At 36.1% G+C, this 25,597-nt stretch overlaps 1 protein-coding gene across 3 annotated transcripts in view; it reads left to right on the top strand.

Annotated features, from left to right (window-relative positions):
- Dym (dymeclin) overlaps window positions 1–25,597 on the top strand; it is a 337,787-nt gene that overhangs the window by 210,709 nt on the left and 101,481 nt on the right. For all 3 annotated transcript variants that reach the window (XM_040273249.2, XM_005323076.5, XM_040273254.2), the window contains one exon: window positions 20,841–20,943. In XM_040273249.2, the coding sequence (XP_040129183.2) occupies window positions 20,841–20,943 (103 nt within the window). The remainder of the gene's footprint in view (window positions 1–20,840; window positions 20,944–25,597) is intronic.

Below are 25,597 nucleotides of genomic sequence, written 5' to 3' on the forward strand. Positions count from 1 at the left end.
TGGTTACACTTTAATTTTTTCCATCTCTACCTGTTTGCATCCTGGTTTTCCCCTCTTCTTTGTTGTTTTTGTTATTTAGAATACCACTGAGGATGCTAATAACTGAGCTTGTTGAGAATTTCATAAAATAAAATTAATGAGACTTTGAGTCAAGGAGTTAAAGAGTTAAAATTATAGCTTTCCTTTGGGCCTTAATGGCCATTTCATGCATGGAAATCTTTGCCTCTTTGTGGTTTGGGTTTTTGTCTTAGGAGGTGGAAAAGGCTGCTCCTGTGTTTCAGGATGAGTCACAGTGGACGTGGGTTTCCTATGAAGTTACTGTAAACATATTTGGTTTTGTGGTTTTTCTAAAAGCCATTTCTAAACTTTAACTCAAAGTATATTGTGTCCACCAATGTGGTCAGAAGATACTTTTTGAAAAAGGAAAATAAGGAGCCAGAGTAACTAACCCACCAGAACCACCCATATATACAGGGAGCATTGCAGGAGAGTCGAAGGAAGAAGGTGGCATGGTCATCTATACCCTTGAACTTGTGTTCATAGAAAGTAGGACATGAATAAGCAAGAAGATCTATGTTAAAAGTCTGCAAAGCAAGTGTAAATCAGTAATTAAATACACAAAGTTCCCAAGAAGTTGAAATAAATGGATAGGGGTTTTACAGATCTAAGGGTTTTTTTTTTATTATTTTTATTGTTTTTTTGTTTGTTTTTGGTTTTGTTTTTATAATACTAATGAAGCTGGCAAAAGTTGAAAAGGGGAATTTATCAGAAAGACCTAACAATTCCAATTTAGACTTCCTCTTCCTATGGCCCTCCCAAAGCCTAATTATATTCATTGGGTTAAGATTAAGGGCTAAGCAAAATAGAAATCCCTAAGTTCTAGTTGGGATTTCCAAATTAAGAGTCCAACATTTAGAAAATGTCTTCCTTATAAATTGTGTTACAATATAGGTGTAGTCTGTGGCATTTTCCTCATAGTTGCCATTGTCAAGTTTCCTGTGACCATCTTTGTAAAGTCTGACATATAGGAAATATGCTTTATTTGGTAGGTTTCCCCTGAAAGGAAATTGCTTTACACTTTAGGAAGTACCTTATGACCTGTGATAATAATAAGTTCTAAACTGCCACCTAGCTTCTCTTGTACTCACTGTGAGGTAATTCCTTTTTCCAAGTGAATTTAATCATTAAATATTTTGATCCCATTTATTGCCATAAATTAGTAATATCATGCTATGGGTTTTGTTTCTTTTTTTAAATTAAATTGATGGGGTATCTGGTAGTCATGTAGCTTTCTCAAAGGACTAAGAAAGGATGACAGGAAAAGAAGACTTACATGGCAAGTCAGTAAATCTATTTCTGTTCTTATATTAAAGTTTTTTTCCGGTGCTGGAAATTGAACCCAGGGCCTTGTACATACATGCCAAGCAAGCTCTCTACCACTGAATGACACTCTCGGCTCCTATTTCTGTTCTTTACAGAATAATTTTTTCTAATACAGAAGAGAAAATACTGTAAAACTTCTAAGTTCAATTCTGTAGAATTACATACTAATTACAAAATATTTTAAGTCCTTTATTATAGTTTATATTGATATACATTCTTAAATATATTGCAGTATAATAGGTATAAACATAAATTAAAATTAGGAGTATAGTTCTCCTTTTGAGTGCAACCAAATTACTAATTTTCTAATTTGGTTATTCTTACTAAGTAGCTTTTCTAGCTACTTAGTAAGAATAACCAAATTTAATCAAAATCAGGGAAAATCTGCCTTAAAAACACCCTTCATATTATTTTCACTTATTAAATATTTTTCTCATTGAAATAAAGTTAAAACACATAAAAGAAATTTGTGTGAATGCCTTTGTGAAGATAAAAGTAATTGTATTTAATGACAGATTCTCTGTTTCACTCACTTATATTTTTAGTAATATAGTTACCAGATCATGTATTGACAGATCTTATGTTTTATCCACTATTCTCAACATATTTTTACGAGTAATAATTACAGTAATTATGTAACATTCTTTTTAAAGTTGTTAGTCATCTTTCAGCTCTCCTGTCTTCCTTATTAGGAATTCAGTTACCTTATTAAAATCTAGGGGGTTCTTTTCCTGAGTTTTTTTTTTTTTTAAGAAACCTTATTTAATTGAATACCTGCCATGATATATGACTAGTTGTTTTTGAACATTGTAGCTGTAATTGCAAGTTACTAAGATACCTTGTGTGTTTTTATGGCAATCCCACTGGGTTCTCCAGTTGCAATTCAAGGTGTGTCCTTTTGGTGGGAATTTTGCGTACTTTTTTTATACATGAATCTTTTTCTTTTTGCTTTTATTTCAAAGATCTTGAAGAAGATGGGTAATGACTTTTCCTTGTAGCATTGAAACATACAGCAGCATAGATTCTAATAGATCGTGTGTGTGACATTCATTGCAGTGATGAGCGCATCATTGTCCGAGCCTCATTCTTTGCTGCAGCAGCACAAGATGCTTGCATTTAACAAGCCTTTTAACAATCAGCAAGCTGTGATGCTGAGGTTTCTTCTTTTGTTTTCTATCTTTTATACCATAAGCTCAACACCATTTTATTACTTGTCTTGGAAAGAAATGAATTTTAAGCTAGTTGATACACACACACACACACACACACACACACACACACATACACACACAAATATTTATGGTTATTAAGTCAATGTAGTTTGAATGAAAGGGCAATTGACTGTGCCCTAATCTTGCTTCTTTATATAAATGTCCATGTTCTTAGCAAAGATAATTATGTGGCTCACCATCTCCTTCATTGTAACTTGAGGTCTTTAAAAAGTTGTTGTTTTTACTAAAAATAAATTAAGGTCTGGTGATATAACTTAGTTGGCGGAATGCTTGCCTTGCATGCCCAAGACCTTGGGTTCAATCCCCAGCACCAGAGAGAGAGAGAGAGAGAGAGAGACTTCTTGTTTCTAACTTCATAAGGCAAGAATACTGACATTTTTGTAGATTCTTCTACTGGAGTAAAGATAGAAGAAAAAAAGAAAACATCATTAGACCATGGTGTGTACAGAATATTGTCCAAAGGTCTGTAATCAAAGCTTTAAATTAACTTATTATTTGGAAAAAACATGTTTACCATACCTGTATATATCATACATACACAGCTGTAGAGCAATTTAAGAGCAACTACCAAACCACATATTAAAATTTTTAAATGGCGTAAATTGATAGAGAGGCAAAGCCTGAAATGTCACTGTTCCTTTGTATTCTACAAGTACAAAGAGAAGTTTCACAGAATGAAATTAGTTCTATCTTCATAGATTAGGTGGTTTTTAATTTTAATTTTATTTTATTAAGGGTGCTTTACTCATATATTTTCCACACCTGTTAGAGCTATTTGATGGTTTCCTTCCTCCTTCAGCCTTTTTTTCCCACTTCTGATTTTTTATAATTGCCTTTGACAAGGGATGCCTGAATCTTGCTCTGGCATCATTGGTCTGTTTGACTTTCTTGAAATAGACAGAGGATTTTTATGTTTCTTCCATAAGAACCAGTAGAAAAGTGGATTAAGGAAGAGATACTTTGTATATGAACAGATCAGTATTCAGAAGTTGTAGTCCTCATCTTAAACTGCCCTGCAGCAGCTCACAAGCACATACCCACACTGAGAAGTGCACCTTCCCTCACTCTCCCAGTGCTGATCATTACATATGAGGTCATTGTCAGCATCTACTGTGTTTTTACTCACAGATGATCCACATAGTGTAATATAATCATATTTCCTTTCTTAAACAATTTATCTTTAAAAGTCTTTATTTTAATCTTTGTTCTAGAATTTTTAAATATTGCAGTGTTTAGTTCTACATTCACACTGACTTTTCCCCTGTATTTGGAAGTTATTGCTCATTGTTTAGTAGCTGTTGAGATGTCTAATGCTATACCAATACCTGATATTTGTATCTCTCTCCCTCCCTTGTTTTCTCTTTTAATTTTTAGGACCCACTTTTGTTTCCAGTGTTTTGAAATTCTGGTTATGTCTTATGATTTTTTTTTAATCTCATTTCTGAGTTTGTGGTGACTCTTTCATTCTGGATATTCGTGATTTTCCTTTTTGAGAACTTTTCTTGAAATAATTCTTCAGTAATGTCCTCTCTGTTCTTATGGACCAGTTCTCTAATTGCTCTCCCTTCCCTACTGTTTTTCCAACTCTGTAGTCTTTTTTTGTTCTACTTTTTCAAATTTACTTTCCTTCTGTTAAAATTTTCATTTCTGTTCTCATACTTCCAAAGAATTTTTTGTTTCCTGATGCTCCTTTTTAATATGATTTCCTTTACAGCTACAGTATATTTACTTTACTATTCTTCATTGACTTAGTAATCACAACTTTTTAGAAGTTCTTTTCTCCTTCCTGCATTATCTCTGTTTATCCTTTTTCTTCTTTGCTTGTTTTGTCATTTAGTGGCCCTCTCTGGTGATCTTAACAAAGAGTTTATATTTAAAAGTGAGGCAGGCTGGGGATGTGGCTCGAGCGGTAGTGCACTCACCTGGCATGCGCAGGGCACTGGGTTCGATCCTCAGCACCACATAAAAATAAAATAAAGATGTTGTGTCCACCGAAAACTAAATATATATATATATATGGTGAGGCACTGGGGGCTGGAGTTATAGCTCAGTGGTAAAGTGCTTGCCTCATACATGTGAGGCACGGCATTCGATTCCCAGCACCACATATAAATAAGCAAATAAAATAAAGTTCATGAATAACTAAAAGAATACCAAAAAAATGAAAAAGAAAAAAAAAGTGAGGCACTGAAGAACTGACTGGAAATTCTGTACACTGTGTTGAGTGTTGTTGACTGGAGACTTAGAAGCTCTAACTTGGGCTTTTTGAGAAATTTCTTTCTTTGTTTTTTAATATTTTCTAGTTGTAGATGGACACACAGTATCTTTACTTATTTTTATATGCTTAGGATCAAACCCAGTACCTCACACATGTGAGACAAGCACTTCACTACTGAGCTACAGCCCCAGCTCTTTTTGAGAAATTTCTAAGAGTTGGTTTCTATGGGTCTTTTTGTCCTAATGCTTTTCAATTTCGGCTAACAGTTATCCTCTAGTATCAAAGTTATCCTCAAGTCAGCAAACCCAGCTGATGGCATTCTCTGAGCTGATTGGGGGAGTAAAGCCAGGGGTTTGTGTTTGGTACTGAGCTGTGACTTCATTGCCCCTTTCAGTGTAGCACTTCCATCCTCACATAGGCCTCCTATCCCAAGACCAGAGTCCCAGGTTCACCATTCTGAGAGTGAGCACCTCTCTCTGCCAAGGTACAGGACGGCATTTACTGGGTTGAGTGAGGCAGGCAGGGGTGGGAATGAAAGTCTATCTTTTAAAATGCAGATTTTCAGTAAGTCTTGCTGTTTTGAAACTCACCTATGCCTTTACCTCCTAATACCCAGTGCTGCCAGCACCTGTACGTACTGGAGCTCTGAAGTGTAGTTCATTCACTGCTCCCTTTCACCACTGCTAGCTTAATTTTCAGCTTTTCCTGAGTCTTCTCAACCATTATAATAGCTTTGAATTCTGCTTGTATGTTTACAGTTCCCAGATGGATATTTTTTACCTGAATCCAGACTCAGAAACCAACCCCCCACTTGAACCTCCTCTTGGATACCAAGGAGGACTCTCAAACTTGGCATATCCCAAAGGAATGCCTGCTGGTCTCTCTGTACCTTTCCTCCAGTCTTCCTGTCTCCATAAATGGTACATCCACTGTACCATATGCTTAGACTGAAAACCTTGATGATATCCTCAGCTCTTTCTCTTATACCCCAAATTTAATCTGGCAGCAAGTCCTTTTGGCTCTGCCATCAACTGGGTTTGTATATTCAGAGAAATATTTCTCTCAGGAGAAACCAAAACATGTAAGACAGTTATATTTCTAGGTAAATATGAGAGAGTGCTTGTTTTTCAATTTTGTTTTGAGTGTAGTAAGAATTTGGGGAACAAAAGATAACTTTCTTCACCATAAAACCATCAGGTATCTGTCTTAAAAATCAGAAACCAGATAAAGTCTGACATATTAAAATCCTATTGTTGACTATGGGATTTTCTGCATTGCACTTTATTCAGTGAATATCAAAGGACTCCTTATGTGCCAGGCATTATTCCAGGCCTAGAGATGCTATAGTGAGCAAAGCAGGTGAGAACCCCTGCCATGGAGATCACATTCTGGTGAGGAGTCAGGAAACTTTCTCTGTAACAGACTTGAATGTTAAAGTAATGCTAGGCTTTGCTTATCACATGGCCTCTGAACTAAACAGCTCTGTCACTATAGTGTGAAAGCAGCCATGGACAGTCCATGAAGGAATGGATGTGACTATGACACAATAAGCTTCATGTACAAAAGCAAATGGTGGGCTGCATTCGGTCTGCAAGCTGTAGTTGGCCAATTTCTGTTTTAGTGATGAAGACAATAAGGTATATGAGAAAGTACATGATACTTTAGAAAAATGACAGTTATAGGGGGGAAATTAAGTAGTGAAATGAAAAAGTGGATGTGCCAGGTTGGGTTGTGATGTTAATAACTAGGGTGATTGTGGTAGGTCTCAAGGAACAGGTGATATTTGAACAAAGACCCCAAGCTAAGGAAGTAAGCCATACTAGGCTCTACTATATATAAAAAGGGAAAGAATTTCCTCAGGATACTTAGTAAAAATGCAAGGATGCAATAGAAATGCTGAAAGTACTGACTGTATTCATTCTCACATTCATATTCTCTCTTTCAACATAGATTCCTTCTCCTTCTGACACATAGGTTTTCTCCATGAAGCTGAAGTATTGCCATAGCCACCTCTTTACAGTCTTCTGGCCAGAGAGGACAAGTGGTTTTCTCACAGTCCCTAGTTAGAACAATCCTAGGGAAAGTTTTCAACTGGCTCAACTTAGGAGCATATATCCATTGACCAGTTTTTGTGACCTGAGAATGGGGAATTATAATTAACATGGCCTATATATCATGAACTTGCCCCCCCCACCCCAGAGTAGTTTCAGTTCCTAAAAATAAGAGAGAGTGAATCATCCAGGACAGAAAAAACAATAGTGCCCATAATCATAAAATAAATCCAGATAAGAGATAATAAACTGATTATGAGTCCAGGATCTGGTCAGATTTCCAGAGTGTAAATTCTGGCTTTTCAACTTCTGAGCAATATAATCCTTGGCAGGCTAATTTACTTCTGAATACCTTAGTTTCTTCATGTATAATGTGATAATAATAGTAATACTTTCTTCATTAAGCAGTTGTATTATTAATCTTGTTAACAAATATAGAAGATTAGAAATATGATTGGCATAGAATACATTCTCAGTGACAACCACCCTTACTCCTGTTACTTAGCTATGTTTTTTTATGATGGTGACATAGATATTAGAATCCATTCCAGGGCTACGTAGTGGCTCTCACCTATAGTCCCTGTTACTTGGGAGCCTGAAGCAAAAGTTTCACAAATTTGACGCCATACTGGACAACTTAGATTCTTTCTCAAAGAGGGCTGGGGATGTAGCTCAGAGATGTAGCAACCCTGGGTTCCATCCCCAGTACAACAAAAGGAGAGAAAAAAAAGAGAGAGAGAGAAAGGGAAGGATCCATTCTAGAAATGTAAGATTGATTTAACATTCCATAAATCAGTACAGTCTACTACTACTTTAACAAACTGTGATCATCTCAGTAAGCACAGAAAAAGCATTTGACAAATTCAACACCTATTCATGATTAAAAACAATAACAACAACAACAACTTTCCAAACAAGGAATAGAGTTGAATTTCTGCAACCTGATAAAAGAACTTATAGCTAAAAAGCATAATTGTGAAAGATTAGGTGTTTTTCCCCTACATCAAGAAAATAGTAAGGATGTCTGTTTTCATATCTATTTGACATATACTAGAGATCCTAGCCAGTGCAATAAGTCAAGAAAAAGACATTTTAAAAATTCACATTGCATGGGGGCTGGGGCCCAAGCGGTAGCGCACTTATCTGGCATGCGTGCGGCCTGGGTTCGATCCTCAGCACCACGTACAAAGATGTTGTGTCTGCCGAAAACTTATAAATAAATAAATAAATAAATAAATAAATTTTTTTTAAAAATTCACATTGCAAAAGAAGATTTAAAGATGTCTTTAATTCTCTAACTAGTATTTGCATAAAAATACATGTTTTAAAAAATTGTATCTATAGATAATCCAAAATTATAGCATTTTAGCAATGTCATGGGACAGAAGGTCACTATTTAGCAGTAGTTTTATTTTTATTCTTGCTAGGAACAATCAGAAATCAAAAATTTTTTAAACATTATTTATATTAGCATCAAAAATCTGAAAGTACAAGTTGGGCAGCAGCAGTACACACTTATAATCCCATTCACAAGGACTACATATTCACATATATATATTAAATAACTTAAGGATAAACTTTAAAAATACATGCAAGACCCATACACTGAAAACTATAAAATATTACTTAAAGAAATTAAATAACTAAACAGGGAAATTTCTTACGCAAGGATCAGAAATTTAGTATTGTTGAGATTCTGAAATTGGGGACTGGGGCTGTAGCTCAGTGATAGAGCACTTGCCTAGCATGTGTGAGCTCTGGGTTCGATTCTCAGCACCACATATAAATAAATAAACAAACAAATAAAGGTCCATTGACAACTAAAAAAAAAAAAAAGATTCTGAAACTGATCTATACATGTAACACAGTGCTAATCAAAAAATTTCTAAAGCTATTGGTAGAAATTGACAAGTTAATTCTAAAAATTGTATAGAAATACAAAGAAGCTAAAATAACCAACACCATTTTGACAGAGAATACCTAAGTTGGAGTAATCAGGACAGTATGATATCAGTGCCTGATAGATTGACAGGCTGATGGAATGGAGTACAGTCCAGAAGTAGATGGGTTCATGTGTGGGCAATGAAATTTCAGCAAGAGTGCCCAGGTAATTCAAGGGAAAAGATTAGTCTTTACAGCAGATGCAGCTAGAGCGATTAAATATCAGTATTTTAAAAAAAAATCCAAAACCAACAAAATGAACCTTGGCTCTTATTTTGTGCCATATACACGTATTCACTCAAATACCTAAATGTATTTGTCAACCTAAATATAATAGTTAAAACTACAAAACTTCTAAAAAAATCATAGAAGAAAATCTTTGAGGTTTTAGGTTAGGCATAGATTTTTTTTTTTTAGATAGAACACAAAAAACATTTTTTTTTAAATTTGGTGAATTGGACTTCTTCAAATTTTAAAATATTTTCTCTTCCAGAGACACTATTATGAAAATGAAAAGACAACACCCTACCCCAGCCCCAGGCCACCTGATAAATGACTTATATCCAGAATACAACTTTGAAAGAAGAAAAATGCCCCTTTTCTTAAGTGGGCAAAAATTTGAATAAATCCTTCAAAGAAAGTATAAGAAAACTTATTAGAAAAATGCAAATTAAACCCACAGGGAAAATCTACTCCATACCCACTAGAATGGCTAAAGTGAAAACAAACAAACAAACAAAAAACCTGAAATACCAAGTAAGAATATGAAACAGTTTGGAAGTTTGATATCGAATTAAACAAACAGCATTCCCACTCATAGGTAAATAAATAAAGGTCCATTGACAACTAAATGTTTATTAAAGAGAAATTAAAACAGGTTCACATAAGGTGTTAAAGAGAAATGAAAACAAGTTCACACAAGAACTTGTTCAAGAATATTTATAGCAGCTTTATTCATAGTAGCCTAATATTGGAAACAACCTAAATATATATCAACTAACAAATAGATAAAGAAATTGAGGTATGTCCATATAATGGAACACTACTGAGCAATAAAAAGGAATTAATTATAGATATACTGAACAACATGAGTGAATTGGAAAAATAGCATGTTGAGAGATGGAAGGAACACACAACAGAATACATAGGGTTATGATCCTATTTTCATGAAATTGTAGAAAAAGCAAAACCACAGAAGCAGAGCAGTGGTGGTCTGGAGGGTAGGGGAGGTTATTAGAGGAAGATATTGACTGTCAAAAAACACAAGAGAACATTCTGGGGTAATGGAAATGTTCTAATAATGCTTATGGTGGTGGGTTGCATGAATGTTTATATTTTTTTTAAATATCACATTGAATGCTTAAAATCACTGTTTTATTACTATTACATACAAATTATTCCTCAACAAAACTGATTAAAAGTAAGGTAATCAGCCGCCTAATACTGTATGCAGTGAATAGTGGCGAAGTTTGTGTAATTCAGAGGCAGGGTCAGCACAGGAGAGAAACATTCTTCCTTGAGTGTTGTGAATAAGGCTCTGGAGCTGTGCCTTGAATAAGATGAGGAAATGGGGACGGGCATGTAGGAGTCAATGACCACAGCAGCAGAGCCTAGAGTTTGGAAAGATTTGGCTTCTAGGGCCCTCTGATAACTTTAATAGGTTTTTTTTTTTCAATTGTCTTGCATTTCTTTGGATTTGTGAAGAACTTTTATAATCACTGAACTAAATAAGAATTAAAACTATAAAACATTATTAATATTGGGCTTAGGTCAACTACCCAGCACTCTCTACCTGTACCTCTATCTGCAAGCCCCTCCTTATTTCTTTTGTGAACATCAGGAACTCATCTTCTCCCTGGTGAGTGTCCTTGTGAGTGTGCGGAGGGAAGGTCTGTGGCATGGGGAGAAGTTCCCTCAGAGTTGTGGGGACTGGCAGGACTATGGGAAATGTCTGAACACCTTCTCAAAGCCGAGCCCCTCCCCGCCTACCGCCTTCCACTGGGTGGCTCTCTCTATTCTCGTGCCTTCCTTTCCTGGTGTTGCTCTACTTCTTTGCTCCCCCAGATATAATGTCCCACCTCTGCAGCCCCACTTCTCCCCCCTTGAAAAGGGGTAAGGTCACCATTGACTTGTTTCCTTGTGCCAAATCTGTGGCCCTGTTTCATTTTTAAACCCTCCTTACCCAATTGACAACTTTTAACAGTGATAATTGTTCCCTCCTTGAAATTGCTCTCTTGATTTCCACAATATCTGTCTTTTCCAGTTCTCCTACTTCTGAATACTTCCCTAATCAACCTTTACTGACTGCCATTGCTTTCTTTATCCTTTCAGTCTTGGTGGTTTCCACGGCTCTGTCCTTACATTTCTTTGCTTACATTACACAACATCTTTGGGATCACCTTCACTTTTTTGACTGAAGCTGGTACAGATTACCCCAAAATTTCTCATCACTGCTCTTAATAGCACCAGATTAGTATTCCTGTGCTGCCATTTAGGCCCACCCACCCCTGTCCCCCATATCCACTGGTTTCCCTGAGCAGCTCTAGATTCTGGAGCTACAATGCCTGAATTTTAACTCCTGATTCCTTAGTAGCTATGTACCTGAGCAAATTACTTAGCTTCTCTCTGCTTCAGTTTCATCATAACCCTTTAAAAGAGGTGGAGGGAATATGGTAGTGGTAGTACCTACCTCACATGATTGCTTGATGGACAGTGCCTGATACCCAGTAAGCCCTGTGTGTGTTAGAGTTGCCGCTGCTACTGTGAATTGCTGTCCTCCCAAGCCCTCTCCCTGCCTCAGGTCTTCTACCTGTTTTCTATCAGCTGTTACATTTCCTAAGTTAGAAACCCCAGTCACCTGTGATTCCCTTCATTTATTCTCTGTGTTTTCTCTTTGTCTTCCAAATAACTCCTACTTCCTTTAATTCAAAGCTTCCTCAACTCTTACTTTGGATAATGTAAATGTTTCCCTAAAATTCTGTTTCCACTTCTGTGCTCTTATAATTTCCTGTCCCTCTTTCCCTCCAGGAGAGAGGATGTTTTCTAAAGCAAATATAGTTATAGTTACATGCTGTGCCTCATTATTCAGGTCAGTGATTTTCAAACATTGGTTCTGAGTCCTGAGGGATTCCATGGTAGTGATACTGTGGCCACCATAGAATGGGAGAGGATAGGAAAGAAGCTAAGGCCACAGATGCACAAAGATAACCACCATCCTTGCTGCCAACCCTACATTCCTCCTTATGTCTGAATACCAAGTGCAGCAGCTTGACTTTTTGTCTCTTTCTGGCATTGCAGTCCTGCTGTCATAGAGCACCTCTGGCAAGGTGCACGTGAGGCCTAAGAGGTGCTGAACGCTCCTGCCTGCTGCCCCAGGCTTGTGGCTGTGCCCTGCTACGTGCTGTTCAGCAGTGTTCATGTTTCTCAGCCTCTGTTCATGCTCTTTTCTCTGCCCAGGTTACCTGTACCATTACCTAACTTACTTGGCCAACTCCTAAATGTTGTTTAAGGGGACACTTAGGCATTGTCTCCAGAAATGGTTTCTTATTCTAATCTTAAAGTACAGGTGGGCAGCCCTCACCTGTGTCCTCATGACATTCCGGCTTCACTCCAGTCTATCCAGGTATGACCTCCCTGAACTGCCCTCCAGGAAGGCGGGATGATGACTGACTGTTGCTTAGACTTACCGTCATGTATCAGGCAGCTTTTACTCTGCCTGGCACATAGTGAGCCCTTGATAAATATTTGACTTACTTTCTGTCTCTACAACTTGACAAGATGAAACATAAACCTCTTATCTTGGTATGTAAGGCCTTTTTGAATCTTCCTCTGCTGTCTTGCTAACTTCATCTCTTGCCACAGTCACCCCCATGAACTTTCTCTAATCTCACTATAAGCTATGGCTATGGCTGCAGCCCCACAGTCTCTTGATACACTTCTGTAATACTTTTTCACCTTTCTGAATTGTTCTTCTTCATGTTTTATTTTTCTAATTAGCAAATCCCTAAACTTCAAGGCCCTATTCAAGCTAGATTTCCTCTGTGGAATATACTTATCCTACTCTATATCCCCATGGCTCTCTCTTCAGACCCCCAGCATTCTCTGATTTCAGCATTGTAGACTTTTTTTTTCCCCCTTATCCTATTGGACTTGAGCTTCTTGGGGCCAAGAAACCAGGTCTCTTTCAGCGTTTCCATTAGCTTCTCAGCTCTGTGTAGAATAAAGTCCAGGGCTTTTGATGCATGAGCAGCCCCTCACAGTCTGTCTTCTAACTGTCTTCATTCTGGTCTCAGCTCCTGCCACCATCTGTGCACCCTCAACTGCAGCCATTTTCACCAGCTTGTGATCTTCTCCACACGTCCCAGTTTGGGCTGACCACGCAGATTCTATTTACATGCTTCTTTCTTTTGTGAAATGCTGGCTGTTGGCAGGAGCTCTGTTTTCTTCAGGACAGCATGCTCTTTTTATCAGGTTTTTTAAATGTATATAATATTTCAGGCACATACACACACACACACACACACACACACACACACAGAAATAGATAATACTGTAGCAATTTCATGTGTATGTATTCAATATTATCAGAACATTTTTATGAGAGAAACTAAATCTCTTATTTTTTCCTCCCTAATCCCATTTCCTTTCTTCCTTCCTTCCTCAAGAGAACAATGATTATTCTAAATGTAGTGTTTATCATTCCATATATATTTTACATTATTATTTCATGTATTTTATCTATGAAATATATGTACTAGTTCTACTTTTAAAAACATTATGTAAATATCATCACCTTGTTCCCATTCTATAAGAATTCCCTTGGTTTTTGCTCAACTTTGTAGTTTTAGATAATTTAAAACATATAGCTGTAGATTATTTTAAATTGCTATACAGTATTTCATGGTGTGAATACCCCAGTTTATTTACCCATTCCCCATCAGCATTTTAGTTATTTTCATCATTTACCCAGTTTGTAATACATATTCTTGTGCTTATAGAAAAAATTCATCTTTTTCTAATTTTAAAAAAGTATTCTGGCAAATACATCCCAACTGAGTGAATACTAAGTACACTTTAAGATCAGCTTCACTTATAAACATATTTACCTTTTTATATACAAATATCATATGTCTTTATTACTTTGACTAGCCTAAGCTGGGTCTAAGTACTTGGAATGCAGAGCTTTAAGCAAAAGTTACTTTTGTCACAGCAATTTGCACGTCATTTCTTATATAAATTTGGGTCATTTGCCTTAAAAATGCTAAATGAAAGCCAAAATTAGACTATTAAACACACACACACACACACACACACACAAAACTTTGAAAGCACTAGCTGTAGGAACACGAGGGAAAGCCTATCAAAGTGTATGAGAATAATATCTTAAGAGCCAGTGTGAATTCTGTTTCTCATTCCTGGTAGAGAATTGGAAGTGACCTCAAATGATCTATTCTTAGACAATTTTTTAAAAGATAACTGTGAGCAATACCACAACTTCTTGGGGTATACGGCTGCAACATTTGATGCCTTTAATAGCCACACTTTCCATCATGCTCAACTGAAATACCTTATGTTTGAATTGAAGCTCATTTCCTTGTTTGGTCTCCTACCAACAAGAAAAACAGATTGTTAGTATTCTCTTGTAAAATAAATAAGTAAACACACTGGTCTTTTTCCAAAGAAAAGGAATGAGCTTCAAGTATTGTTGGGGTTTTCTGTTTTGTTTTGGTTTTGCTCTGATTTCTAGGATTTACTCAATTTTCCTTTGATGATGGAATTTACCATAGATTGCTTCTGTTCTCTGAAGGTACACTAATAGGATGCACACATGCATGCAGAGCTTGTGGGGAGAGGGAATATTCCAGGTTTGGTGAACTCATAAGGCCTCTCCTTAGTTCTTTTTAAACTCAAAAAAAAAACAAAACAAAACAAACAAAAAAAAACACCACTTTGTTTCCTTTGTCCTTTTCCCTTTCTGTTGGGCATCCAGTTTATTGCTGTGAATCTTTTTTTCTATTTTCTTTTTATTTTTTGAGTATCAGGGATCAAACCCAGGGGCACTTAACCACTGATCCACATCCCCAGCCATTTTTTGTATTTTATGTAGAGACAGGTCTCACTAAGTTGCTAAGGCTGGCTTTGAACTCGTGTGATCCTCCTGCCTCAGCCTCCCGAGCTTCTAAGCGTGAGCTTCTGGGCCCAGCTTCCTCTGAGTCTTGCCATGTCCTGTGCTAGAATGGACTACCAACCTTTAGTCTCAAAATACTCCTGAAGTTCCATTTATATCAGAAAATGTACTACAACCAATTGAATCATCTTACTGATTTATTTCTTTATGCATTTCCTTGTGAACCTGCTTTACTCATAATTCCAATGTATTATTACCTTTTCCTTTGCATCATCTGCAAAATAATTTGCATATTTTAATATATGTGCCCTGAATTAAATTCAGTATTACATAATTACTTTCTCACTCAGCAGCTTTACTTCAAGGAATTTATCCTATATGTAGTCTCAGCTATGCTAAAAGTCATGTGCAGGGTATTGATCGCAGTACTGCAGATGATGCAAAACACTGGAAACAATTGCAGTGACTAGGCTACAGGAAGCACAGTTCTTCTGTATGCTTAAATATCATATAACTGACAATCAGTAAGTATGTGTTGAATGAATGGAGGGGAAAGTTCAAAATACAAAATAATGCATATTTTGTGGAATAAAAAAATATGGATGTATACACACAGTATGCATTTATACATGGATTGGTACACTGAACGTTTCTAGAATCATGTAAAATAAACTTCTGGTATTAGTTACTAATGGATCATGTGAATAGTGGTAAGAGGAAAGTGTGATGTTTACTTTTCAGCTTAAAATGGAAAAACAAAATAAAATGCAGGAGATCCAGAAAAATAAAATGAAAAAAAAATGATGCACCCTCATAGATTGAATTTTTTCTCCTGCTTCTTTGTGTGGCGCCTCTACTCCAAGTTCATTCTCACTGCCCCCTACCTATGCCTCTGGGCTTTGCCTGTATTCAGAAATGTCTCCTCTCCTCTCCTACACGAATGAATCTTTCTTCCTTTCAAAATTATGTAAGACCTGGGCTGGGGATGTGGCTCAAGCGGTAACGCGCTCGCTTGCATGTGCAGGGCGCTGGGTTCAGTCCTCAGCACCACATAAAATAAAATAAAGATGTTGTGTCTGCCGAAAACTGAAAAATAAATATTAAAAAATTCTCTCTCTCTCTCTCTCTCTCTCTCTCTCTCTCTCTCTCTCTTCTCTCTCTCTTAAAAAAAAATTATGTAAGACCTAAACCCTATACTGTACTATTCCATTTCACAGAAATCGCTCTTTTAGATATATGCTTGGCATGCGCTTAGTATCAATTATTCATTAATTAATCTCCTATAATTAGTTTTTTCTTCCCACTATATTTCTATAGAAACTTAGAGAATATCCATTCCCTCTGTTATATTTGCTAACCTAGTGTAACTAATGAATGTTCAAGGATTTTTAAAAATTTGTTCTAATTAGTTATACATGACAGTAAAATGTACCTTGACACATCATACATAAATAGAGTATAATTTCTCATTCTTCTGGTCATACATGATAGAATCACACTGGTCAGGTGGTCATTTACATACATAGGGTAATAAAGTCTGACTCTTTCTACTGTCCTTCCTAACCCCGTACCCCTTCACTCCCTTCGCCTAATTCAAAGTAATGCTATTCTTCCTAGCCCCCCATCCCCACCTTATTGAGAATTAGTATCCACATATCAGAGAAAACATTCAGCCTTTGGTTTGGGGGTTTAGCTTATTTTGCTTAACATGATATTCTCCAGCTCCATCTGTCAACTGGCTGGGCTGACGAGATGAGCTGAGTTTAAAGGAGCCAGATGCGGCAATAACTAAGAAAACAGAAAAGAAACCATGCAACACACGAAAATGAGTTTCTAAGGTTGAGGGAAGGCCTGCTCAGTGATCCCAAGGATCAGCTCCATGCTGGGCAGTGCTGGAAAAAGCAAGAGAGAGAGATCACACCCAGAGCACACACATTCCTACTTATTGGGGAAAAGACATTTGATAGAAGATTCCACCCAAATAAGGCAAGGGATAGAATTTCCAAGGGTAGAGTCTTGCTTGATGGTGTCTTGTGGTCAGCAGATTAATTAACATCTTGGCAAGTCACACCCATCTCAGGTGCTGTGTGGGATCACAGGTAGAGTGAGAGGAAAGGCACACTTGAGTTGCATAACCCATTCAGCGCGCAACGCTAGACCAGTCCCCTCATATGCTCAGATGTGCATATCTCACACACACACACAGCCCATGGATGGCTCATGATATCCATCCACTTACTGTCAAATGCCATAATTTCATTCTTCTTTAAGGCTGAGTAATATCTCATTGTGTATATGTACTATATTTTCTTTGTCCATTCATCTGTTTAAGGACACCTAGGTTAGTCCCATAGTTTAGCTCTTGTGAGTTGAGCTGCTGTGAATAAATATTGATGTGGCTGCATCACTGTAGTATGCTGTTTTTAAGTATTTTGGGTATAGACCGAGGAGAGAGATAGCTGGGTCAGATGGTGGTTCCATTCCTAGTTTTCCAAGAAATCTCCAAACTGCTTTCCAGATTGGCTGTACCAATTTGCAGTCCCATCAGCAGTGTATGAGTGTACCTTTTCCCCCACATCTTCACCAACACTTATTATTGCTTATTTGCTTAATAATTGCCATTCTGACTGGAGTGAGATGTAATCTTAGTTTTGATTTGCATTTCTCTAATTGCTAGAGATATTGAACATTTTTTATATATGTTGATGGATTATATTTCTTCTGTGAAGTGTCTATTCAGTTCCTTAGCCCATTTATTGATTGGGTTATTTGTTTTTCTGTTGGTGGTGGTGGTGGTGGTAGTTTTTGGTGTTTTTTGAATTCTTTATATATCCTAGAGAATAATGGTCTATCTGAGGTACATGTGGGAAAGATTTTCTCCCATTCTGTAGGCTTTCTCTTCATGTTATTGATTTTTGCCTTTGCTGAGGAAAGTTTGAATCCATCCCATTTATTGATTCTTGATTTTACTTCTTGCCCTTTAAGAGTCTCATTAAGAAAGTCAAATCCTAATCTGACATGATGAAGATTTGGGCCTACTTTTTCCTTCTATTAGGCTCAGGGGTCTCTATTCTAGTGCCAAAGTCTTTGATCCACTTTGAATTGAGTTTCGTGTATGGTGAGAGATAGAGGTTTAATATTACTTTGTTACATATGGATTTCCAACCAGCACCCTTTGTTGAATTGGCTATCTTATCTCCAGTGAATGTTTTTGGCACCTTTGTCTAGTATGAGATACTGTATTTATGTGGGTTTGTCTCTGTGTCCTCTATTCTGTAGTATTAGTCTATGCATCTGTTTTGGTGCCAATACCATGCCATTTTTGTGACTGTTGTTCTTAGTGTAGTTTAAGGTCTGGTATTGTGGTGCCTCCTGCTTCACTCTTCTTGCTAAGGATTGCTTTGGCTATTCTGGATCTCTTATTTTTCTAAATGAAGTTCATGATTGCTTTTTCTAGTTCTGTGGAGATTGTCATTGAGATTTTAATAGGAATTGCATTGAATCTGTATGGCGCTTTCAGTAGTATGGACATTTTGACAATATTAATTCTGCCTATCCAGGACCGTGGGAGGTCTTTCTATCTTCTGAGGTCTTCTTCAGTTTCTTTCTTTGGTGTTCTGTGGTTTTCATTGTAGAGATCTTTTACCTCTTTTGTTAGATTGATTCCCAAGTTGTTTTTTTTGGGGGGGGTGGGGTAGGTTATTGTGAATGGGATAGTCTCCCTAATTTATTTTTCAGTAGATTCATCACTGATGTGTAGGAGAGCATTTGATGATGTTAGTTAAAACTTGGAATGGAGTTGTAGCTCTGTAGTAAAGAGCTAGCATACATGTGAGACACTGGGTTTGACCCCCAGCACCAGTTAAAAAAAAAAACCTTAATCTTTAGTGGTCTTGTCTTCATTGAATATCCTGTTTAAATCATCTGAAATCATTACTTACTTTCTTAAATTAATATTTGAGTCAATAGTCTTTTTAAAAGAGCATCACTAAGAAATACTAGAGTAGTGTTTTGGGCATTTAAAAAAAATATAATACATATAATCATATCTCAAATTTATGTGGAAAGTACATGATGTCAAGATTGTCTCCATTTTTATGCTGCCATATAACCTAAAGAGAATTTCTTGCTTTACTAAATATAGTAGATTGAATATTAGGATCATATAATTATAATGTATATTTAAGGATCCAATATTTAGGATTATTAAGTATTCTTGGTGAACTGGCTTTCATCATTGTAAAATTTTCCTTTTTATCATTACTATTAATATTATGGTCTTTCATCCTATCTGTCTGTAATCAATATGGCCACTCTAATATTCTTATTAATGTTTGTATGATTTATTTATTTATTTATTTATTTGGGTGCTGAAGATTCAACTCAGGGGCACTTGGCCACTGAGCCATATGCCCAGCCTTATTTTTATTTTATTTAGAAATAGAATCTCACTGAGTTGCTCCTCGCCATTGCTGAGTCTGGCTTGGAACCCATGATTCTCCTGTCTCAGCCTCACAAAAGCTGCTGGGATTACAAGCATGTACCATGGTGCCCAGCTGTATGATTTTTTTATATCATTTAACTGTTAACTTATCTGAGTCTTTAAATTTACAGTATATTTCTTTTAAACAGCAAGTAGTTGGGTCTTGCAATTTTATCCAATCTGAAAATCTCTGGCATTGAACTGCAGTGTTTAGTTCATTTACATTTAATATAAATCAACTTTATTTTTTGAAGATTACTCACTAACTTTATTAGGCTACAATAATCTGTACAATAGTCCTGATCCTAAAACATGGCCTTTCTAAAAATTCAACTGAATGTCCTTGTTCAAGGAGTTTTATCCACTGGCTGGTTGGAGCACAATAGCCCTCAGTATTTTATGACTTCTGAAATATATGTTCAGTATACAGCTTCTGGGTAGCTCATCACCACATCTTGTAATATCTTGCTATGCTCAGGTATAGCTTAGTACTTACTCAGGTACTCAAGAAGACATCTGCATTTCTGGAACCCTTTTCTTGAAATTCTCTTTTCTCTAGTATCCTGCCTTGTAAATTCCAGCTGCCACAGCAGCCCTAAATTCATATCTCAGTCTTCTCAGCTCAGTCCTGCTGTGTACTGTTTGGGTCCCACCTTTCTGGGCCATAGTCTGGAATATTCCTATATGTAGAAACTCACCATTATGGGGTTCATGTGTATTTCTCTTTTAGGGATTATAATCCTGCATTTCAGATGTAGTAGAATATCTGAAAACACTTGTTTCATGCAATTTTTTCTAGATTTTAGTTGTTTACAGCAGGAGAATTAGTCAAGCTCTAGTTAATCCATTATAGCCAGAAGTTAATTTTTATAAGGCATATATTTAAAATAATTCTTTTTGAGAAACAAGAACCTAAAACTAAAATACAGAAACATTGACTTTATATTACACCATAGAATAATACTGCAATACAACACTCATTTGTAAGATAAGAAAATTAAGATACATAAGCTCAAGTGACCTATAGTAGGTTACAGTATGAATTAGTCATACAGTTAGCCCATCTCCCAGGTTTTCTCAATCTTTGTCCACTGTACTCCACACTATAATAATCTTTTAAAAATTTCTTCTAGTTTTGAAACATAATTTTAAACTATCAAACTTATTTTATTCTTCAGAACTCTTATAATTTAAACATCTTCTTCACCATTTTGTTATATAATAATATTATTAATCCTGTTAATATTGGCATGATAAAAGTTATTTACAAGCAGCTTTCAGAATAATTGATATGCTATAGAACTATGTAACTCCATATTAGACCTGAAAAAGGTCACATTTAGTTCTCTTAATATAATGGGTTTTCCTCTGTGTGTTTGTGTGTGTATGTATTTTTTTTTTCCAGTTTGTTTTCTTTGCTGTCTAAAAAACATAACAAAGTTCTGGAACAAGCCACACAGTCCTTGAGAGGTTCACTGAGTTCTGATGATGTTCCTCTGCCAGATTATGTAAGTAGTTGCCTTATTTCATCAATAAAATATTCCTCTTATTGTTAAATTTATTAATAACAATATCTCTCTCATGCTCTTAGAAACCTCTGATATACAAATAAAGAAATGAGGTCTCAAAACAATGGAAAATTTTTAAATTAATATCAAGAGGTTGAAGAAAATCAACCCTGAATCAGTAGTTGTTAATTATTAGGAATCCTACTAACTGAGTCAGGAAATGTACTCAAACTAATTATATAAAAACAAAAGAAGGTATTTTATAGGAAGAGTACAAAGGTTTCTCTCTGAACTTGGGTGGCAGGGAGTATTGGGGCCATAAATACACCTGGATTTCACAAAGAACTAGAACCTAAAATTGAAAATCCATGGATTCAGGAATGTCCTGTTACTGAGGTCCATTTAGTTTCTGATCTCTGATCTGCTTTGCTTCTGCTTTGTTCTTCTGGTGACCAGCTGGTTTACTCTGCTTGCTCACTTGAACATATGATCAAAGCCCAACCTTCCTCCTTCTTCACACCAACACGTAACATGTCCTTGGGAGTATAGTGCCTTTAGCTAACTGATCAGAGTCTTGAAGCACCAATTCTCAGTGCCTGTGGGATTTGACATGTCAGTCATGGTCAGAGGTGACAGTAAAAACATGTTGTATGTTCCATCCACTTTAAAGATGAATAACTCATTACCACCTGACCTTGAAGGATGCTGATGGAATACAACAAAAGCAGCCCTGGGGTGAGCCTTGTACCATAATGGGACAGAGAGTGCTGCATTGAATCCCATTAGGGCAGTGCTGCTATCTGTGATGTTCCTCAGGTCTGGAAACATGGCATAGATGAAGACACTAAAAATTATCTTGCCAGAAGTTCATTAAATTCTAATAGAGACATCCCTGAATCTCAGACAACAACTTAGTGGGTTGATACATGAAACTTTATTGGAAACTTTAAACATTTGTGTTTAAAGTGGCAGTGCCACCAGATAGCTAAAGAGTGGTTTTGCTTATTTCCTGTGGTTTGTTTCATTTCTAAATACTTGTGCTGATATGAGACTGTGGGAACAGCAATCAGACCGGATATCAGTTGTTGATAAACATACATAGCTATGTGTAGCCACAACCTGACTGGTGCTCTTTTTCATCTTTGTGTGTGTGTACACGCACATGCAAGTGTAAACACACACACGCACACACTGTGTTATGATATGATGTCATCCCATTTAAGTATTAAGTTTGTAATTTCAAAAAGTTTTTTAAAAATTAGCCTAACAATTCACTTAATTCTATACTTACCTTGACTTGTGATAAGAAAAAAAATCTCCCTCTGATAGCTCCTTGGAAACCCCAGATGCGAGCAGGGTGGCATTGTGGAATTATGTTTATATTAAGAACTTGAGGGAGCTGGGGCTGTAGCTCAGTGGCAGAGTACTTGCCTAGCATGTATGAATCACTGGGTTCAATCCTTAGAACCACATAAAAAATAAACAAGTAGAATAAAGGCATGCTGTCCATCTACAACTACAAGAAAAAAACATTTTTAAACTTGAATTTGATTCATCCGTATGTTTTGTTATTTTTATGCTATTATTATTTGCTTCACCCAGTATTCCTTTTCATTTTCCCCACAAAATGTATTGGATTTATATAGTCCTGAAGTGTTCTTTAATCAGAGATCCATCAAATTGATTTCTTTAAAGGAAATATGTCATATTTTAATGATATTTTCTGGTTATGAAGTTTATGTGCAATGATAGAGGATAGTTTGAAACCAGAGATTTTAATTTTATTATTGAATTCTACAGTTTTTAAGTCACAGTTTATTCTTTCATGAAATTTTCACCAAGTAAAAATGAATTTCTTAATGCATCTGCTTCCTAGGAATAGTGGGAAAGTTTTGTTTGGAATCTGTCACTAACAGTTCTTATTTTAACATTCATATATATGAGACTTCGCAAATCACAACATTTTCCAAATAGGTTTATGAACTTGAGTTTCAATGCCTTAATTAAAGAGGATGGTTAGCAGCAATTCAGTGGTAGTGATAAATAACTGTGAATCAGTCACTCCCTCTGCCACCAATCTGAAAGTTGATTAATGAAAACAATAGTAACCTTAAAAAATGAGCACTGCCAAATCACTCTTTCATGATAAATCAATATTTTTTGGTAATTTCTGTTGCTCAAAACACTGTTTATGAAGTGATTTATAAATTTGAAATCATTCTCATAGTCATTCTCTTTTAAATTAGTCATGAACTGGGAAAGTGAATATGTTCCTCCTTTGATTGATTGATTGTAATTGTAGATGGACAGAATGTCTTTATTTTATTTGTTTATTTTCATGTGGTGCTGAGGATCAGACCCATTGCTTTATGCATGCTAGGCAAGTGCTCTATCACTGAGCCACAGCCACAGCCCCTGTTCCTCTTTTTATTATTCCCCAGAATTTTTACTTGGTAAGTATCTTTACCAACAGCCACATAAAATTCTGTGTCATGGACTACTGCTTTAGACTACTTGTTTATAAAAGATGGAAAAAGAAATTGAAACAGTCCTAATGCAGCAGTGGATTCCCAGATGTATGCTCACTATACCAAGATTGAATAAATATATTAGCAAAGAGTTTGAATAAGTGCTTAAAAATAAGGATATGTTTTTCTTCTTACTGTAGTACGTAGAGTACTTTCAGTCTACCTAGAGGTTTCTGAGTTTATTAAGAAAATGTTTATGCTCACTATACTGTATAATTCACAAGTCAATTGAGTAAAAACATAGAAAGCAAATTACAAATTACCAAAACATTAGTATTAGTAGTTTAGATGTCTGAGATCTCTCAACTAAATATTAGATAATGAGGAAGCTGTCCTGGCTGCTTTGGGAATGGAGGCGGGGTCAGGAAATCCCATGCCAGTCCTCTACAGGGAGCAAGAAGACCCACTGCAGATAGTGCCTCTACATGAGCAGACAAAGTGACAGTTTGGCTGTGCTTTGCTGTCTCAAATTTAGTGACCAAAAGAACAGAATTATTGCAGGAAACTCTTTTGATAGTTTCTTAAAATCAGAATGTCCCTTTCAGACTACTTTGGTCCCTTATAACAGAACCTGAATATAGAAAATGAAACAAAGATATGACAAATGACTTTTTAAACTATAACTGTGGCTTTTAAATTGTTAATACTGTCACAGTGTCATACAGGCTTTGTTTCCCTAGTGTCTAACAATTGCTTAACAACTATTTGGGAAGAGAAGAATCTAATTTTTGTTCTAGGAAGAGTCATAGAAATGAAATTATGTTTCCCTTTTGCTCACTGGAGAGCTTTGGAGTCTTTCTGTAGAACTGACCTATCATGTAATTTCAAAGAGTAATGCAGTGGTTAAGTGCTTGCCTTGCACGTGTGAGGTACTGGGTTCAATCCTCAGCACCACATAAAAATAAATACATAAAAAAGATATTGTGTCCATTTACAACTAAAAAAATAAACTAAAAAAAAAAAGTAATTCAAAGGCACAAGGCAAAAAAGGCCTTTACCTTTTGCATTGATAGCTCTTATTAATCATATTTTACATTTTGTTATAAGTTTTATATCTGCTTTTAGACATTTTATTTCTTCAGAAATGTGTTAAGGGATTTAATTTGTGACCTATCACACATATGACAAGAAAATTTATTAAGATTTTTCTACCTTTCCCCCACTTTCATTTTAAGTCATTCTGTTTTTTAGATTTCTTATTAATGTTTACTCTTTAACTCAAGACTGGGATAGAGAATTTAATATTCACATAACATGGGAACAATTATTTTTTATATACTGACATAACCAAATATTGAAATTCTAACATTTGTCAGTTCATTTTAAGATGTTGTCACTTTTCAAACAATTACTTATTACTGGCTTTTTTCAAACAATTACTTGTTACTGGCTTTACATACAGTTATTAAAATGATAGTGATGTTCATCAGAATATTGCTAAAATTTCTGTTTGGGAATTACTTCAGCATGGTAAAAGTGAAGAAGGTATAGTATCTACACATAGGGAATCTAAAAGTCTACTTAGAACAAAGGTACAACTAAAATACAATTCAACATGTGATAAATTTTGGCATTTCAAAGAACACAATTAAGAAAGTAAAAAGACAGCCCACAGAAGGGAGAAAATATTTGCAAAGCATGTGGATAAAGAACTAATATCCAGGAGTTGAGGGAGATCTGGCTGCAACATCTGTCACCCCATTGATTGCTTCGGCTGATCTGGCTGGCTAGGCAGATGTCCCTTACTCTGTCACTGCTTCATATGCATCCCTCCTGAAGCTTCTGTATCAGTCAAAGAGGACAACCTTCCTTGATTGAGGAGAACCATTCTTCAGTCAAGGGTATAGCTCTACTCCTCTGCCTAGAACCTCCAAACAAGCCCTCAAGGAACTAATATCCAGAATATGTGGAGAACTCTTATAACTCAAAGAGTAAAAATATGAGGGGCTGGGGTTGTGGCTCAGTGGCAGAGCACTTGCCTAGCATATGTGAGGTACTGAGTTCTATCCTCAGCACCAAATATAAATAAATAAAAAATAAAGGTACATCAACGACTAAAAAATATTTTTTTTAAAAAAGAGTAAAACTATGAATAGCCCAATTAAAAAATAGACAAATAGTTAGAA

This window comes from Ictidomys tridecemlineatus, chromosome 13, assembly GCF_052094955.1.
Source record: "Ictidomys tridecemlineatus isolate mIctTri1 chromosome 13, mIctTri1.hap1, whole genome shotgun sequence".
Lineage (NCBI taxonomy): Eukaryota > Metazoa > Chordata > Mammalia > Rodentia > Sciuridae > Ictidomys > Ictidomys tridecemlineatus.